Here is an 18,099-nt window from a genome sequence, read left to right as displayed (position 1 = left end):
CAACTTTTAAACATATTTTTATGCAATTTTATCTTTAGGTTGATAGGAATTTTCAAAATGTGGCCTGCATTTGTGCCTAAACAAATGTGTGTGCACAAATAACATAACATACATTCCCATAAAGTGCATCAGGTTCCCTACTATGAGAACTTTACAATTGGAGGACCTCCCATTAAGTGCTGAGCTTTCTCAACACTTGCAGATTTCAGTGGGAGTTGAGTGCAATAATACCATGAGGGATTAGGCCCTGAATTAGACAAGACATGAGACAACAGTTTAGGTAAGAGTGGGTATGAGGAGCATTGAGAAGAAAATGGGATGGACTGTTAAAATGTGTTTAAAAGAGGGATTTGAAGGAGGTCTTGATAGACTCTGACAATGGAAAAGCTAGCGGACCAAGCTTGCAGTTTGTCCTTTGCCTGGCCAGGGAGTTGGCTCTTTGGGACAGGTACTGTCTCTCACTATGTGTCTATAGAATGCTTAGTACAATCATGACCTGATCTCAACTGGGCTATTTTAATACACATAATTATTATTAATAATAACAGTAATGAGCAGGGTGTATGGGTGATGTGCTGCTTCATTACATCCCTACTAGAGCTCCCATCAGGTCAGCTTATATGGAGGTTATTGCAGAAATTAAAGAAGCCACTTTCTGGAAGAAAAGCCAAAGGGAACATTGAGTCAACTTCCCCTTTGGGAATGGTGCCCCTCACTGCTGTGGGCTGACGCAGTTACATTTTAATCTTCAGGAAGAATAAATCTAGCTCTATAACCTTTATCAAGAGTTGTACACACAAAGGATGTGTTGAGTGCTTTTGAAAATTTGGCCCCATGTGTTTTTACATATAGCTTGTCTGCCTGTTTGAATGTGTTTCAGTAAAAAAGGTGCTGATGATAATAGGAAGGCTTATTAAGCTGTTATGTGCACCCATATAACCGTGACCTGGCAGCAGGATTATTTTTTTATTTAAAATCTCTCATATCTAATCAAGAAAATACAAAAGAAGTTCATTTATTATGTCTGCTGTTTTACATTCCCAAACTTTGCAATGTTCAACTTCATCTTTGAACAGGGCCTATTAAAGGTTGCGATAGACAATGCCAGAGCTCAAGAGAAACAGGTCCAGATGGAAAAGACGGAGCTGAAGATGGAGTTGTTCAGGGAACGAGAACTGAGGGAAACTCTGGAAAAACAGCTGGCTGTGGAACAGAAGAACAGAGGTATTTTAGAAATGTTCTGAGTTTTTTTTATAAGCAGACATAACCTCTTTATAATTTATTTATCCAAGTTTAATTCTAATATATTAGAACCTAGTTTTGAGCAAAACCCTTCTTTTACCTCATTTTATAGAGGAAGCTATGTGACTTCCCTAATTTTGCACAGCGGGCTTTGTACTCAGGACCCTCCCAGTTTTCAACTCTTTGCTTGAATCCCTTTTGTTTCTACATATAATTAAGGTTTTATTGCAATATAGACAGAATCCTAGACTTTAAAGCAAGAAGGACCATCATGATAATCTATTCTGACCTTCTGCACATTGCAGGCCACAGTACCTCATCCAGCGCCTCCTGTCGTAGGCCCATAACCTCTGGCTGAGTTACTGAGGTCCTCAAATCTTGATTTAAAGACTTCAAGTTACAGATAATCTACTCTTTACTATTGTTCAAACCAAGAAGTGTCTCATGCCCCAGGCTACAGAGGAAGGCAAAAAATCTCCAGGGTCTCTGCCATCCTGACCTGGAGGAAAATTCCTTGCTGATGTCAAATATGGCGATCAGTTAGACTTCAAGCATGTAGGCAAAACCCATCCACCAGATTCCTGAGAAAGAATTTTCAGTAGCAACAGAGTCTTCCCTCATCTTCAGCAATTGGAGATAGTTGCTAATAGCAGTCATGGATTAGCCGTATGCCATTGTAGGCAGTCTCATTTTCTCATCTCTTCCATAAACTTATCAAGTTCATGAAGTTAGTTAGGTTTTTTATCCCATTGCTCCCTTTGGAAGGCTGTTCCAGAACTTTGCTGCTCTGATGGTTGGGAAACCTTTGTCTAATTTCAAGTCTAAACTTATTGATGGTCAGTTTACATCCATTTGTTCTTGTGTCAACATTGACCCTTAACTTAGATAACTCTTCCCCTGTATTTATCTTTCTGATGTGTTTATAGAGAGCAATCATGTCTCCCCCTCAGTTTTCATTTAATCAGGCTAAGTAAGGCAAGCTCCTTAAGTCTCCTTTTTTAAGGCAGGTTCTCCATTCCTCTGATCATCCTAGTACCCCTTCTCTGCATCTGTTCTAATTTGAATTCATCTTTCTTAAACATGGGAGACCAAAAATGCACACAGTGTTTTTGATGAGGTCTAACCAGTGACTTGCATAATGGTAAGAATACTTCCCTGTCTCTACTGGAAACATCTTGCCTGATGCATCCTAGGTTTGCATTAGCTTTGTTCATGGCTGTATCATACTGGCGGAACCTAGTCATCCTATTATGGACCAATACCCCCAGCTCTTTCTCCTCCTCTGTCACTTACAGCTGATAAAATAAGAAATCTCTTTGAAGCAGCTTGAACGGAGGACACTTGGATTCAAAATCAGTATTTTTATACCTTGAGCTAAATTTAATCCCATGTTAGTCTTTAAGGACTCCTTGTTGTTTTTGTGAATCCCATTAGTATCACTGTAATCTTATTTCATGCCTCTTTCCACTAGAGGGTGCAACTATTACACCATGAATTTCCCTTTTAAACAGAGGAGAATAAATAATTGTAGGCAATAACTATTAATAATAATCATGAGTGTGCATAGAATCTTCACTGTGACTATTGACTGGCATATTAATTCAATTAATACAATTACAGGACTAATACTAAATAGGTCTCTTTTTTTAGTGGATCTCAAATATTTTTTATAAACACTAGCCAGTGCTATGCCTCATGACACCTCTGTGAGGTAGATAGTATACCTGTTTTACAGATAGGCAAACTCAGGCACAGCAGAGGGGTTAAGTGATTTCTCCAAAGTTAGACACTGAGGAAAACTACATGATAGGCCCTGATTTTGTGCCAGGTAATGAAAAAAATGACTTGTATTGTCAGCACTGTGCACTGCATACTCTTCTACTTTGTACCACTCTAATGACATTATTTCACCTGGTATAAGAAGCTGGACCTAAGGATGAGGAGATATGATTGCTCTCTAGAAATACATCAGGGAGTAAACAACACTGAGAGTGAAACCTACTCAAGCTGAAGAATGGTGTTGGTACAAGAGCCAATGGGTATAAGCTGGTCATGAAAAAAATCAGGCTGGAATTTACAAGGCGGTTTCTCACCATCAGAGGGGTGAGGTGCTAGAACAGCCTCCAACAGGAGTTGTGGAGGCAAACAACATACCTGGTTTTAAGACAGAACAGAACAGTTTTATAAGTGCTCTTGTATGATGGGGTTGGTTTTGACAGTAGGGTCTCACTTCCTGTTTATATCTTATGTTTCTAATACTCATGCTTTGGGGCTTCAGTCACCTGGAGGGGGCAGGAAGGGATTTTTACCTCAGGGTGTATTCTGGGGGATATTTTTGGTCTCTTTCCTTTGAAGCATCAGAGATGACTACAGCTGAAGATGAGATTTTGGACATGGACAGCCAGAGTATTGATCATTCTCCCTCTCAGTGCTTGGTTGGCTGTTTCTTGCTCACATGCTCTGGGTCTAACTGATCACCTCATGTGGGGTCAGGAAGGAATTTTTTTGATCTTCAGTGTTAGGCAACCTCCTCTAATGTCTACCTATTGTTGATTGGGTTAATGTGACAGAAACCTATGTTTACTTTATCCCCACTGATCTAAATATTGTAGGTGTCTCTGGGAACATCAGTTAACTGAGCTGCTGCTGTATATAATGCAGTGACGCTATTTTCTTTGTCTTGTTTACTGTACCCTATCCTTCCAATCTGTATGTTATCCAGTTAGTCACTCCTCTGGGTGTAGTGTTTGATCAGGTAGTAAAACCAGGATAATATCACTTTTATGAGTAACTACACAATAAGACTTTGCTAATTCTGTCTCTGTCTGCTATGGTCACATCTACACTGTGTCAGCCATGATGTTTGAAAGGCACTTGCAAACTATTTATAATGAAAATATTAAAACCATTAAACTACGCAAGATGTATTTAGCTCAGATTTTCAATATCATAAGATGATAAATCTATTCTCATGTATTAGTGGTATATACTAAAAATGGTACTGTGTAGTTGATGCTGCACAAGATATAGAGTGTTGCAGAACTGTTCTCAACTTCTTCAGAGGTTTGTTGTAGCTTGGACTGGTAAACAGAACTCATTGCACCTTACTCTGCTGCAACTGGGACCTCAGTTCCGGTATCAGGCTCCCTGAGTTCTGTGGCACACTGGTTTTAAACTCTGGGAATGTGAGCTGGTTAGAAACATTGAGAAAATGAGGATTTTTATTGAATTCTATGTAAAAGTGTTGATTGTGTGGTACTTTTAAGGTCTAATTCTGTAAGCCCATCACATGCAGAGCTCCAGCTGAAGGTGTGGAGGGCTCCTAGGATTGGGATCTTAATGTTTAATTTCATAGTACCCTTTATTTTGTTTATGTTTTTTTCATACGTTTCAAACAGTTACCTAATTTCCACTTCACTACAGGATCTTGAAGTCAGTTAGATTTTTTATCCCATTGCTGACATGCAACAAAGATCAGGGTGCTTCAGTGCAGAATTTAGGTTCAGTGTGTTACACACCCTCTTTCTTGGGGTGGGGAGGGCATCAGTGGTAAGGGAGGAGACAGATGATAGTGACCCAGCTATATTATTTTTAGGAACCCATAATAAGTAGTAACTGTGTAGCCAAAATCTCAGAACCAAATGTGAATGCACTGATTTTTCTCCCCCAGCAATAATTCAGAAAAGGTTAAAGAAAGAAAAGAAGGCAAAGAGGAAATTGCAGGAAGCGCTTGAATTTGAGACTAAGCGGCGGGAACAAGCAGAACAGACATTGAAACAGGCAACTTCAACAGACAGTCTCAGGGCCCTAAATGGTAAGAAGTCAGCTTTTTGCTTCTCTGTAATTAACCCTCAATTCAAGTTGTGAAATCAGTTGTTATGTTGGTCACAATTATTTTTGTGATGCAACAGGGAAAAATTACCTTTTGCTTTCCTCCATTTCATTGCTTCTCTAGTTGTTGTGATGCTTTTTTTGTACAGTGTGTGTGAGCAAATATTACTTCACTGGAGAGAATGCCCAAACTAGAACAATTTTACATTATTAGCTTGAGAAGTCAATTCTTTGCTTTTCTCACTGCTTAAAAATCTATTCCTCATTAATCTTCCCAGTCTAGAAAAAAAATTTCCTGGCCTCCAGGCATTGTTCAACATTAAAAAAAAAGGGACAAAGGTTGATTGTATTGTAATTCAGCATTGGAGTAACAGGTTGTAAAAAAGGCTACAGGAGTTAAATAAAATATGTGTCAGTCTTACCTTTCTGTGCTTCTAGACTCTCTGACCCCAGAGATAGAAGCTGACCGCAGCGGGGGCAGAACAGATGCTGAAAGGACAATACAAGGTAGGCATTTGCAAAAGGCTATAAATCTAGATCTTACTATATGAGTTTTTCCTCCACTTTAGCCTGTTATTCAAGCATGTAGCCTACCATCTGGACCACATCAAAACAAGTTCAAACAAGGTCAAGTTCATCTTGCTTGTTTATAAGAGAGAATTCATTCTGTGCTGATAGATTTTCTTTAAATTAACAGGTCAATTCTGTTTATATAAAGCAAGTGAAGAGGAATAATTAATTTGAAACTATGCTGGATTGAATCTTAGCCACACTGAATTCATTTTTTGTGAATGTGCATAGTCACATCTAGGATAATAATGTTTCTTAAGGTATATTTGAAACACTCTGAGCCTTTTAACCATACCAGTGAAAACCTGGATTAACCTATGGGTAATATTCAAGGTGTGATGAGAACTTCATAGCTAATATTCAGTGGCAGTTACTGCAAAGTGTGTTTCAATAAGCTACTCCAAACATTAACAATAAATAAAACTGTGTATTCCCCTCTTGGATTTTTCATTTGCCAAATGTTCCATATCCCATTATTTGCATTTTAATAAAACAAATCTGCTGAGTAAATTTATACTTGGAATACTAAAGGGAGCCATATTACTTCCTCTGTGAAGCTAAATACATATATATATATATATATATATATATATTGCAAACAGCAAGATATTAGTAAAGAACAAATTCTGAAGGTAGCATTTATGTTATAATGTCATCCTATAGTCAGTAAGCTAACTCTACCGACATGAATACTAAACAACAGAAGTAGCATTTGTTTTCAATTTGTTTAAATGAAGGTGTATTTTTCAAAGGCAAGCCTAAAATGATTAGCTGCAGTAGTCTCTCTCTAAATTGCCTTTATTTTGCCTTTTAAAGTCAATCATCATAACTATATCATTTGACATCTTTTTGTCTGTATTTTAATCACTTTTTCTAACTCCTAAAGGGTTGTGGCAAACTTTCCACAAAGAAGGCATTGGCATTATGTTCAAAAGGCAAGAAAGCTTAAATTAATAAAACAAGTTCAAACAAATTTAAAACAGACAGGAAGTCCTTACAGAAATGTATATGCATATTACACACAAAAAACTGTTAAAAGTTGTGGTTGCAAAGTCAAGCACTCAAAAGTTAGGAAATGCCACAGTTAAAGTTGCATGTGGAAGTAAAATTGGGCCCTGTTGTGTGTATGCATTATGATACAGTCTTTAACATGATCAAAATCTGTATTTTCCATTGAACCCTTGCCTCATTCACTGTACAGGATGGAGAGTGCTTATTCAGAGAGCAGGTATTCAATATTTTATGTTATCCTCATTTTGCAACATGTGACCCCATATCTTACTTACTGCACACTATTCAAAACCTGTTGTGGAGGCAGTATTGTTTATTTCCTCATGGGGCTTCTCTGTCATGCTCATCAATATAGTATCTGAGTGCTTCACAGATTTACCTTCACAACTCCCCCGTGAGGTGAAGGGGTTATATTATCCCCATTATAGAGATGGCGAGCTGAGGAACATAAAGTTTTAGGCTCTGTCTATACTATACTAGCTTATGTCAGAATAACTTGTGTCACTCAAGGGAGTGAATAAATCACCCCTCAGAGTGACATAAGTTACTGACGTACGCGCTGGTGTGCATAGTGCTGTGTCCTTGGGAGAGCTTCTCTTGCCAACATAGCTTCTGCCGCTCACAGAGATGGAGGTAGTTAAGCGGATGGGACAGCTCTCTCCTGTCAGCTTAGAGAGTCTATATTAGAGAGCCTACAGCAGCACAGCTGCACCCCTGTAAACTCTAGTGTAGCTGTAGCCTAAGCGTACACTAGTTTTGGGTTCCCCATTTGATACAATGGTGTGTGATTTTTTAGAGCACTCCAGTTTTTCTTAGCACTTTATCTATTCAAAGCTCAGCTTCCATTAACTTGAGGTGTAGTTGGGGCGCTCAGCCCAGAGATATCAAGTTGGGCATACATAAAATGAAGAACATATAATTAATGGCCACCTGTGAATAGTTTAGTTTAAGAGCCTTGTCAACATTATATAGGAACTCTATGGCAGATGCAGGGATAGAAACCTGTTCTCCAGGGTGGCATTCATTTTTTTTTAATTTTTTTTAATTCATCCTTTTTCTTTCAACAATTCCCTGTCATTTTCTAACTTCTGCAGTAAACAAGGCTGATGTCCTACAAATAGCAGCCTCCTTTAGTACAGAACATTGACTCTTCCCTGGAACATTGTCTAACCTGTGCACTGAATGAAGGAGTCCCATGATAAAACTAGTATGTGATCATGTAATAAAAGACTGTATTATAATGCATACACTTAATTCTGGCATTTCCTAACTTTTAAGTACTTGACTTTGCACCCTTGACATTCATTTAAATAGTGGAGGGAGAAGGTAGGTTTGTGTGTAATTTCCTAGGCTTTTAAAAAAGCAAATTGAAACAACAGAAGTTCCATCATGTGGCATCTCATTAGCACTCACATGGTTCATCAGCGGGGTTGGAACCTTCAGATCCACCGCTACTTGAGCTAACTGCTTGTAGTAGTAGATTGTCATCCTGTATGTGGACCTACAACAAGAGAAGAATGAACAATACACTTTGCCAATAGGTTTCACAGATATTTACTGATCACAGAGGAATGTTCAGAGTCAGGAATTTTCAATTCAATCAGGGGTGGATTGATTTAAATCAAAGTGATTTAAATCACCAGTTTTAATCAAAATGTAAATTAACATGCAGGAAACTTTGATTTAGATAATAGATTTTAGTAATTTTTGCACTTTATGTTTTATTCATAAAGAAAGGTTGGTTTACAACCATTAAAACATGTTGATTTGCTCTAAATATAGTGTTCTGAAATCTATGAACCTATGAACTTTGCACTACATTTGGTGCTTCTTTTAGTTAACCAGAAGGATACTCTATATCTGTACACTTTCATTTAAGCAATTATATAGCTTAACATACAATTATTCAGATTCTTAATATTCACATTTTTAATTATTTTAAAAAATGGCAAATGATGTATTTCTTATTTACTAGATGATGATGATGATTTTCTGCAATTTGTGTCAAGTTCTATTTGGATGGAAATTCAAAATCAATTAAAATGCACTAAAACAGCATTTAACATTTATTTATTAAATAAAACTAGCTTAAATGTGCTGGAACCACAAGGAAAAAAGTGTTGTAAAAAGTTTATCAGAACATATTTGGAATTTAAAACTACCTGATTTCTTAAACAAAGAAAGATCTGTAGTTAGTGAACGGAATTAATTATTTCTAGTCACCAAGTCCTTCAAGATTTTAGAACCTAGTTTTTACTAGTAGATTGGATGACGAAAACAAGCTTTCCTGCTTTTTCAAATTCCACTTGGTCTTAACTTTGAACTAGTTGTAGTTGAACTGAACTAGTAGAATAAACTGAAGTGAAAAAAAATCTCTCTTTACATGCAGAAGAGGGTCTGCTATCAAAAGCTGGCTTAGCATTTCAACAAACTCTGGTTCCAGGTACTTAGCCAATAACTACCATTAGTTCAGCGATCTGACATTCTTTAGAACATGGCAGCAAATATGTAGTACTTAATATTATTTTTGTATTTAATTTAAATTATTTTAAGATTATGATAAGTTTAGGTCTTAACATAGATTGTCATATTTCAAATTTAATTTTGAATGCATCTGATTTAATTTTTAATAATCAATTATTATTTTTTAAAAAAATCATTGGTTTGTGTCCCACTGGATTCAATTCCAGGTTCTGGAGGGGAATTTTCTATCATGATCACACAGACTTCTGCCGTGTTCCCATTGGCTGCAGAGCCTGGGGAGGGCACCCAAGCCATGGCCCTACCTGGCCCACCACAGCCCAGCTTGGAGCAGGTGCTCTGGTAGCGACAGGGACAGGAAGAGGGCAGGGGTGGGGCATTGCATTGGGAGGGGCCCAGCTGCACTCTGTGGCAAGAGACAATGGGCTGAACAGGGGGATGGGTTAGCCCTATGGGACAGGAACCATTGCGGTATGAGTGCAGGCCCCCTGGGGTGTCCCACCCCCTGGGGGCAGGACCCAACCCTGACCACCACCCATCTGACCCCCCGCCCATGCTTTAAATGACACTCTGCAGCCCTTTCTTGTTTCCCTCAAGCTTGACCCCTTTTCCCCGTGTCTCCTCTAGCTCATTTTGCCAGTCCTGTCTCTCCCTGCCCCAGCTCCTCATCGTAGTCTTCCTTCTCCCTTCATATCCAGTCTCCTTCACCAGCCAATCCCAATCTCTTCCCTCCCACACAAGAGCTCCTTTTCCCAGTCTCCATGCCCACCCATTCCCAGTTCTCCTGCCCTGGATCCTCTCCTGATCTCAGTCTCAGCATCCCTGCCTCCATCTGGCTCTTCGTCTCATGTCAGGGTATCTCCTCCCTGCATTGTCTCCCAGTCTCCCTCCAGTGACATTCTGACCCCATTTTCCACCCCATCCCACCTCTAAGTTCCAGCCTCCCTTGGTCAGCCATTCCCAGTGTCCACCCATCTTAATGTTTCCCAGTACCAATCTTCCCCAGGGGCTTGTTGTCCCAATTTATTTCCTCTGCTGCCTCTTGTCTCCCACCCCTGTCCCAGTCCAGCTCTTGGTAGTATGGACGGTACAACTGTCTATTTATCAACAGTCATTAATCTTTTAAATTTTCAATATTGAATATGCTGAAAACAGGAGTATTCTATGAGGAAGCAAGAATAAAGCTAATACAAATTTTGAAGTATCTAGTGCAATTTTAGAAAAAGTTTAGGCCAAGAACTTAGGCAAAAAATAAAAATAAGTTAAAATATAAATAAAATAATTGCTGCGTATTCTAAAAATAAGTTGACAGTTAATTGCATCCTAATAAAAGGATATTGTCATTTTAAGAATCACATTTAAACCTGATTTTTTTTAACCTGTCATTGTTGAGATTACCTTAACTGGGAGAGATCAGTTCATTTGTCCGCAATCTTTTTCACTGGTGACCTTTAGTCAGTTTCACACTCTTGTTTATGTGGGTTATTTTACATAACAACAGGGGAAAGAAAAAACATTTTAAAAAACAGTATGAATGTAAAAGCACAAAAATTGGAATAAGAAATTAAAAGCAGGTATAGTACTTAACACTCCTTTTAATTAGCTTTTTAGTTTTTGTCTAGATTTCAATAAGGACTGAAATCCATGGGCCTCAAACACACACATATATTTCCTAATGACACACAGTCATATTAAACATTTTTGAAAACCTGGTGTCAACACTGGTTTTATGTGTTTTCTTTCTTATTTTTTATTTTTAACAAATAATAAAGCAGGTTATCCTCTTCTCCATACATATTGTAGGTTCACTAGATGCCTATGCCTAGCTCCCAACCAGGTCTCCCAAGACCCCCTCATCCCACACAAAAAGGTACCATACAGAAAAATGTTTAACTTTTATATAATGTTTTGTTACCAGGCCTTTTGTTAAACAATAGAACAATGAAATTTACTGACTCCCTTATTTTTTGTTCTTCCTCAGAAATCTCTCTCTTTACTAGAGTTTCTTTCCCTCTCTGCTTGCCTCTTTCCCCTCTAAAGCATCTGTTACCCCTATAAATCTCTCCTTTCCCAACTTTCTTTCCCCCACCCTTTTCCTCCATTCCCATCCAGCTCACACATAGCTTGTCCCAGTTCTCTTTCCTCACCTTTTCCAATATACATTATCTAAAACCTGTTCACTATACATTATCTAACCGGTTCCCTGTTAACTCTCACCCCCTTCTGTTCACTTCATGTCCCTTTTTGTCTCACATGGTCTGGTTTCCTATTCCCCAGCCAGATCCCATTATTTGTCCTCTCTCCCAAACCTTTCCTGCTTTTTTTAAGCTTTCCTCACTTGCCACCTGCCCTTGAGGCTCCTTTCTCTCTCTTGCCTTCTCCATATCGTTCCCATTTTCTACTGCCTCCATCAGTTCACCATTTATTCCCAGTTCATCCTTTCCATTTGCAGATGCTATACTCCATACAGATCCTATGCCTTCTCAAGCACTTCTCTGCCAATAGTCCATCCTCTTTACCCTGGTGTCCCATAGTCTCAGGCCCATGATTTCCCTGGTGTCTCCAGATACCCCATTCCATTTCCTGAGTCCCTCCTTTGCCCTCTGCTCATCCCCAGGGCTTCCCTGCCTCAATTATTTTTTCAGTCTAGCCTCTCCTCCATTAATCCAGCTTCTGATGCTGGCATGCTCCAATCCCTCTTCTGGCTGCCAGTCTTTTCATTGCTCCATCTCCTGGTTCTGCAGCAAACTGACCTTCTGCCCCCCAGCAGACCAATTCTCTACCTTCCAGTGGATCTTCTGCCTCTCATCAAGCATACCTATCATCTTCCTCCCCTCATCCCCTAAAGCAAATCAATTCTGTGTTTCCCCAATCCTTCCGAGCAAACCAATCGCCTCTATCTGCCTTCATCCAGGCTCTCTAACATATCTGGAGGCTGATTTTCAGACCATGGGTGAAGGGATGCTAGAAATGGTCCTAACTACTCTCTGACCCTGTGTAAGAAGGGGAGCTATCTTGTGCACTGGCTCACTAGAGCATCTATCCTACTCCCCGTGAAGCCACAGTGGGGTTCTCATTGCCTGTCCGGGAAACTACCTGAGTCTTCGTCCCACAGGTAGCCAGTGGGGGGAGGGGGGGCAATACCGAGCAGTTGCAGCAGAGCAGAGAAAGCATCTCCAGCTCAGCACATTCCATAGTCACACAAGGAAGTAGTGCTCTCAGGGCTATGGGGCAGGCAGTCAGGAAGAAGTTGGGAAGGCAGTACCTCCTACCATCTCCCTGTCGTGATGAGCTTAATGCTGAGCAAAACCTTTGCTAGGAGCAGATTGATAATTTTAAGTAACACGCATTAGGGACTGCACTGTGGTTTTAAGCCATAGCTGGCAATAGGGGTGGCATGAGGTTGATGGGCCCAGCAGGAAATATTGGAGCAATGTACATGGTTGATCTACTCTTAGGTAGGCACAATACTGTTCAGAGCACCGAGAGGGTATGGCTCCTGTTGCACCCTTTGTTCAGATGTGTCACGTGTTTCTCAGTCAGCTCTGGGCCCACTGCGGTTTTGAGTAATGCCACCAGTATGAGAGGGTCATAGGACCATGTCCATTTGTGGAGGCACAAGGTGGAAGGCTCCTGTGAGTGCCCATGCAGTGCAAAGCCCGTGCAGTGCAGTGCCCATGCAGTGTTTCCATACACATCATCTGACAGAACTAATTTATTGGTGATTTAGCTATGCATATCCCAGGTACTTAACACATGCACTTTGCTGTTTAAATATTGGGCAGATTTTGGGGGCACAGGCTCTGCTAGCAGCTGCCACTAACATTACTGGGAATCATTTAGATAAATTCTTAGTCTCTTGACTGAAAACCTAACGTGAATTGTTTTCTGAAATCATCTGAAACTCTTTTAATCTATTATTAAACAATGAAAATGAGTGTAATAATCTCAGTAAATGAGCATTTATGTTTGATTCTTTTGCAATACACTTGTCTAATGTTTGAAAAGTACACTTCTGAGATACCTGTGTACTTAAAAAATACTGTGTTGTTATACATACCACATTCACATGATTGTATATCTGATGTAAAAATTTTGAGCAGGCGTTTCTCAGTGCTTTACTGCATTTATTATAACAAACATAAACCGTGTTCAAAGAATATTTTTAAGGTTGCAAAGTCAAGAACTCAAAGTTAGGAAATGCCAGAATTAAGGATGTCTGTGCCACCTTAATTCAGTCCCCTTGTGCAAAGCATTTTTGATATATCCTTTAATTGGCTGATCATGTACTATTATTTCCACAGAAACTTGGCCTCATGCAATGCACAGGATGGAGAGTTCTCACTTAATGAGCAGCTATTCAGTATTTTGTTTTATACTCATCATTCAGTGTATGGCTCTGTGCCTTATTTATTAACAGAAAAAATAATACCTACTTCTTATATAGCAATTTGTATCAGAAGGTCTCAAAGTATTTTACAAAGGAGGTAAGTATTATTATCCCTGGTTGTTTGTTTTGTTTTGCTTGTTTTGTTGTTTTTGTTTCCAGGACTTAACCTTAATTCTGGCATTTCCCAACCTTTGAGCATTTGAATTTGCAACCTTAATAGTCTTTTAACATAATTCTATGTATATAAATTCCTAGGTGTTTTTAAAAGGAAGACTGAAAAAACAGAAGTGTCATCATGTGGCATGATGCGGACACTCGCGTGGCTCATCAGCAGAGCTGGAACCTTTAGATCCACAACTCAGACCCATGTCACTTCAACTAATAGAGTAATGGATAGGAATAATAGATTGTCATCTTCCATGTGGACCATCAGTAGAGGGGGCAAGAGGCACATTTTGCCAGAGGGTTTCACAGATAATTTGCTGACAGCACAGGAATGGTGAGACTCTGGAAACGTGGATTCCATTCCAGCTCTAGGGGAGAGTGTGTACTAATGGTCAGCGACTCCTGTCCACTCAAGGTTGAACACTTTTTGCCACATCCCTTCAAACAATCCCAGTCCCAGTCCTGTCTCTTCCCCACCACTGGCTCCTTGTCCCAGTTCCATTCTCCTTGCCTACCCACTCCGTGGTCTCCACTTCTCAGGCTTCTCCTCCCACCTCAGTCTCAACTGGATTCTCCCTCCACTCACCCCCACCCCCAACCCCCATGGCCCAGGTCTTTGATTGTCTCAGTGTTTTTGCCCAGCCACTATCAGTTCTCACCACACACCTCAGCTCCTTGTCAGATCTGTCTCCCCTCTCCCTGAAACCCATTCCCTCTACTCATTCCTTGTCCCATTTTCCTTGATTAGTCAGTTCCAATCTCCTGCCTCTCCCCAGCTCCTTGTTCCATCACAGTGGTCACCCCTTATTTCCCCTCAAGAGCTCCCAGTCACCTTGTCCAAATGGTCCCAGCCTCTTTTCTCCTCCCAGCTCTCAGTATCAGTCTCCTTATGCAGCTAGTCCTAGTCTCTGTTTCCAAATCCCAGTCCCAGTTTCTCTCCTGCCCTCCTATTCTAGTCTCACCAGACTTCTTGACTCAATGTACTCCTTTCCCTTCCCCCTTCTCCAGCTTTTGTCTCCTCTGCTTTCGAATCAGAGAGCTTCTTGCTCCAGGCTGCCTGGGTGATAGCAGGAAGTTCATTGAGAGCACAGGAGAGATTGGTTCCCTACTCTCAGTTCCAGTGCCTGTCCCCAACTCAGCCTGATTCAGCTGGGAATAGTCATTACAGGGAAAGTCTGTCTTTGCCCGTGTAGCCATAGGCTGAGGCATGCATAATCACTCTGTAGGGAGGATTCATATGCAGTGTGGTCCCATGTAGGAACTGTGAAGAGATGCTCATTTGCTCTGTAGGGATGACCCTTGTAAAATTTGGTCAACGCTAGGAGCTATGAGGGGTTCGATCATGGTAAGTGAGGATGATATCTGCGGATATTTTAACTCCTAACATCTATTAAGTCTTTGCAGAGCATTTGATTTTTCAGAGGCTTATAAATTGACCAAATTTGGGTGGATTTTCATAGGGACAGCAAGAGACACAATCCTGACACCCTGCCAAATTTCAAGTCCCAAAGCAAGGGGGGTACTAAGTCTGTTCAAAGAAAAGGTAATCAGAAATGTATTTTTCTCTATCTTAGACATGGGCAGAACCATTCTGGCTGGAATTTAATATAACATCAATCAATCAGTCAGTCAGCCTGTTGCAGACACTCAGCATAGAAAATTTCAGCCCAATTGAGTAGAGTTTGGCAAAGTGATAAGCAACTGAAGATAGGGCCTTACATTAGGCTGTATTGGGCAACCTTACTAATGGGTGATGCTACCAGTCAAATCTTTTATTATAGAACTCCAGGTACAGGAAGATTCACTATAATGTGATATTAGAATCTTAGGAACTAGAGATATCCAAGACATTCAATATTAAGTCATCTTGTCCACCCCCCATCATCACAGGATTGGTCCCTCTCATGTATTCTCTAGTGCATTGTCCAGGTCAGTTTTAAAATCAGCTTACATTGAAAGAATAAAAATTACTGAGATTTCTATATGTTAGTGTTTAGTTTTTATTATCCACAAAGTTTGCAACACATTACTAGTTTCTTATAACAAGAAATACCTATTAGATATGGACAGCAAGTATGGCAAGATCTGAATTATCTTCATATTTTGTTCAGATTAGTGAACCACCTCAAAGCACTACCTGATCACTAATCTCAAATGTTCAATCTACAGATCCAGTCTTTTCTTCCTAAAATTTGTACATCTTAATTTAAATCTCTGTAGTCTGCTCAGATACAGTATGTACACAATTTTATGTTTGAGATACAAAAGATTATTATTGTAGGTAATTTATCACAGATATTACTCTGGGTCACCTATCTCATCTCCTGACAATGCAAGATTGTTTTAATGATTTGTCAAGTCTAGTTCTAAATGTCCCAAGTGACGGGGCTTCTCCTTCTTTGATTGTCTCACTGCTTACTAGTTTCCTCTAATAGGACATTTAACTAAAATGCCTTTCCTTAAAATCCTCCTTTGATCTATTTCTTCCATCATTTCATCTATGGTGTCCACAATCTTTATTGAAATTACTGGCAATCTAAGGGCTTTGTCTTTAAAATGTTTTGATCGTCTACTTCCCTCAACACCATGAATTACTTTTACATTAAAACCCTCTTCTCCCTGGGCTTCTGTGACTGTGATATCCTTATATAAATTAACTTCCCATGCTAACAGTCACTGTTTTTGCATTTCTTCTGATGGCGCTTCTTCTTTCTTCTCTCTCTGCTGCTCTGATATGTCTCAGGTCACTGTCTCTATTCCTCTCAGTTTCTTCCTCTTCTCTAATTCCAAGAGCAATTTCATCTGCTCCCATAGTTCCTTGAGGAAGGGTCATTCATCTGTATAGTACCACACATGCCAATAATGGTATGTACATTGTGATATTGATTACTCCCTAAGGAAAGAAAAAAATCTGATTATTTTATTATACTTTTTTCCAAGTCTTTCTTGACTTTTCTCTTACCAACAGTTTACAGATACAGTAAATATATATCTCAAATAAATAATTTTAAAGTTTTGCTTTGGTATTCAATTGACACTTCCTCATCAGCTCTGGAAGCTGTTGTGCCCTATGTATTGCCACTTGTTAAGTACAACAAGTTTTTTTATCATTCATTCAAGGCAACCAGTATGGACTTTTAGTAAAGAGGGGCTGGGGCTGTCTGAGTGCGACTGGGTTCCCAGGGTGCAACCTGAACTGTGGGACTGCTGAGTCCTCTGTCTCAGCAACCTGGGCTCCCTATGATAGTGTAATGCTGTTGGCAAGCTACAAACCTCTGGCAGGTACTGCACTTACACAGTCATCCACAGGCAAGGACAAACTCAACTGAGTTAGATGAATGCATCTCCCAGCCATTCATGAACCGACAATAGAAAGGCTTCAGCCAATTCCTCCTAATTTCCCAGACTTGTACCTTCTTGCCCTGGTCAGAAGCCTGACCAGTGGAAGTTCATTACCAAGTCTACCCCTCCCTTGATTTGGAGAGGATACACACTAGCCTTTATAAACCGAGCTGAGATTTCCAAAGCAGTTTAACCAAAACACACTGTTTTAGGTAAAATATAAAACAGATTTGTTAACTACAGAACGATAGATTTTAAGTGATTATAAGTACTAAGCAAAGAGATCAAAGTTGCTTACCTAAGAAATAAAAATATTTTTTTGCAATCTGAGTTCTATAAACTAAACAGGATTAGAATCAAGCAATGTCTCACCCAGATGGTATAAACAGGTCACAGATTTTCGATACACAGGCTAAACCTCTCCTTGAGCCCAGGACCACCCTCCCCAGTTCAAAGTTTTTGTCCTCCTGACATGTTTCCAGGTGTTGAGTTGTGGGATGGGGAGAGTGAGGTCAAGTCATGATGTAATTTCCCCTTTTTTATAGTTTCTTCCAGCTTTTTGGAAAGATCTATGCTTGTGACATGGAGGTCCACACCCGTTGGTCACGCAGCCTCCATTGTCTATGTGCTCTCTCAGAGAAGTCTTCTGGGATGGTTGCTGGGCAAGTAGATTCCCCTTTAATGGGCTATCAGCACATCTGGCTACTCCATTTTTATACTTGAAAGGCTGGTTGTGAGTGTTTCTAATCTCACAACATATTTCAGTAACACACACATAGCTAAATGTCATGACTCAACATACAATGATAGCACATACAATCCAATTGGATATTAATGTTCAACAGATCAAGACTTTTAAAATGATACCTCAGAAGGCATACTTTGTACAAAACATATCATAATTATATGACCGTGGTGAGTACTGGGCTTTCAGGGTGCTGTTTTGAGGTACAGAGTGCCACACTGGGGATTGCAGAAATTGAGCCTTTCAGAAGGGAAAAAAACTAGTATCTGGAAACAGAGTTCTCAGAAGCCTAGACAGAACAGGAGAATTTTGTGTAGATGTC

The 18,099-nt window shown here is 39.8% G+C and overlaps 1 protein-coding gene across 13 annotated transcripts in view; it reads left to right on the top strand.

Annotated features, from left to right (window-relative positions):
• DACH1 (dachshund family transcription factor 1) overlaps positions 1-18,099 on the top strand; it is a 462,168-nt gene that overhangs the window by 410,120 nt on the left and 33,949 nt on the right. For 9 of the 13 annotated variants that reach the window (XM_073346406.1, XM_073346413.1, XM_073346438.1 and 6 more), the window contains 4 exons: positions 1,077-1,224; positions 4,913-5,056; positions 5,512-5,580; positions 9,044-9,097. In XM_073346406.1, the coding sequence (XP_073202507.1) occupies positions 1,077-1,224; positions 4,913-5,056; positions 5,512-5,580; positions 9,044-9,097 (415 nt within the window). Of the gene's footprint in view, positions 1-1,076; positions 1,225-4,912; positions 5,057-5,511; positions 5,581-9,043; positions 9,098-10,938; positions 11,006-18,099 lie in introns of all 13 variants that reach the window. The other 4 variants (XM_073346448.1, XM_073346513.1, XM_073346421.1 and 1 more) reach the window with 3 other exon arrangements.

This window comes from Lepidochelys kempii, chromosome 1 (genome assembly GCF_965140265.1).
Source record: "Lepidochelys kempii isolate rLepKem1 chromosome 1, rLepKem1.hap2, whole genome shotgun sequence".
Taxonomy (NCBI): Eukaryota; Metazoa; Chordata; order Testudines; family Cheloniidae; genus Lepidochelys; species Lepidochelys kempii.
This window is presented reverse-complemented; position numbering and strand designations above follow the sequence as displayed.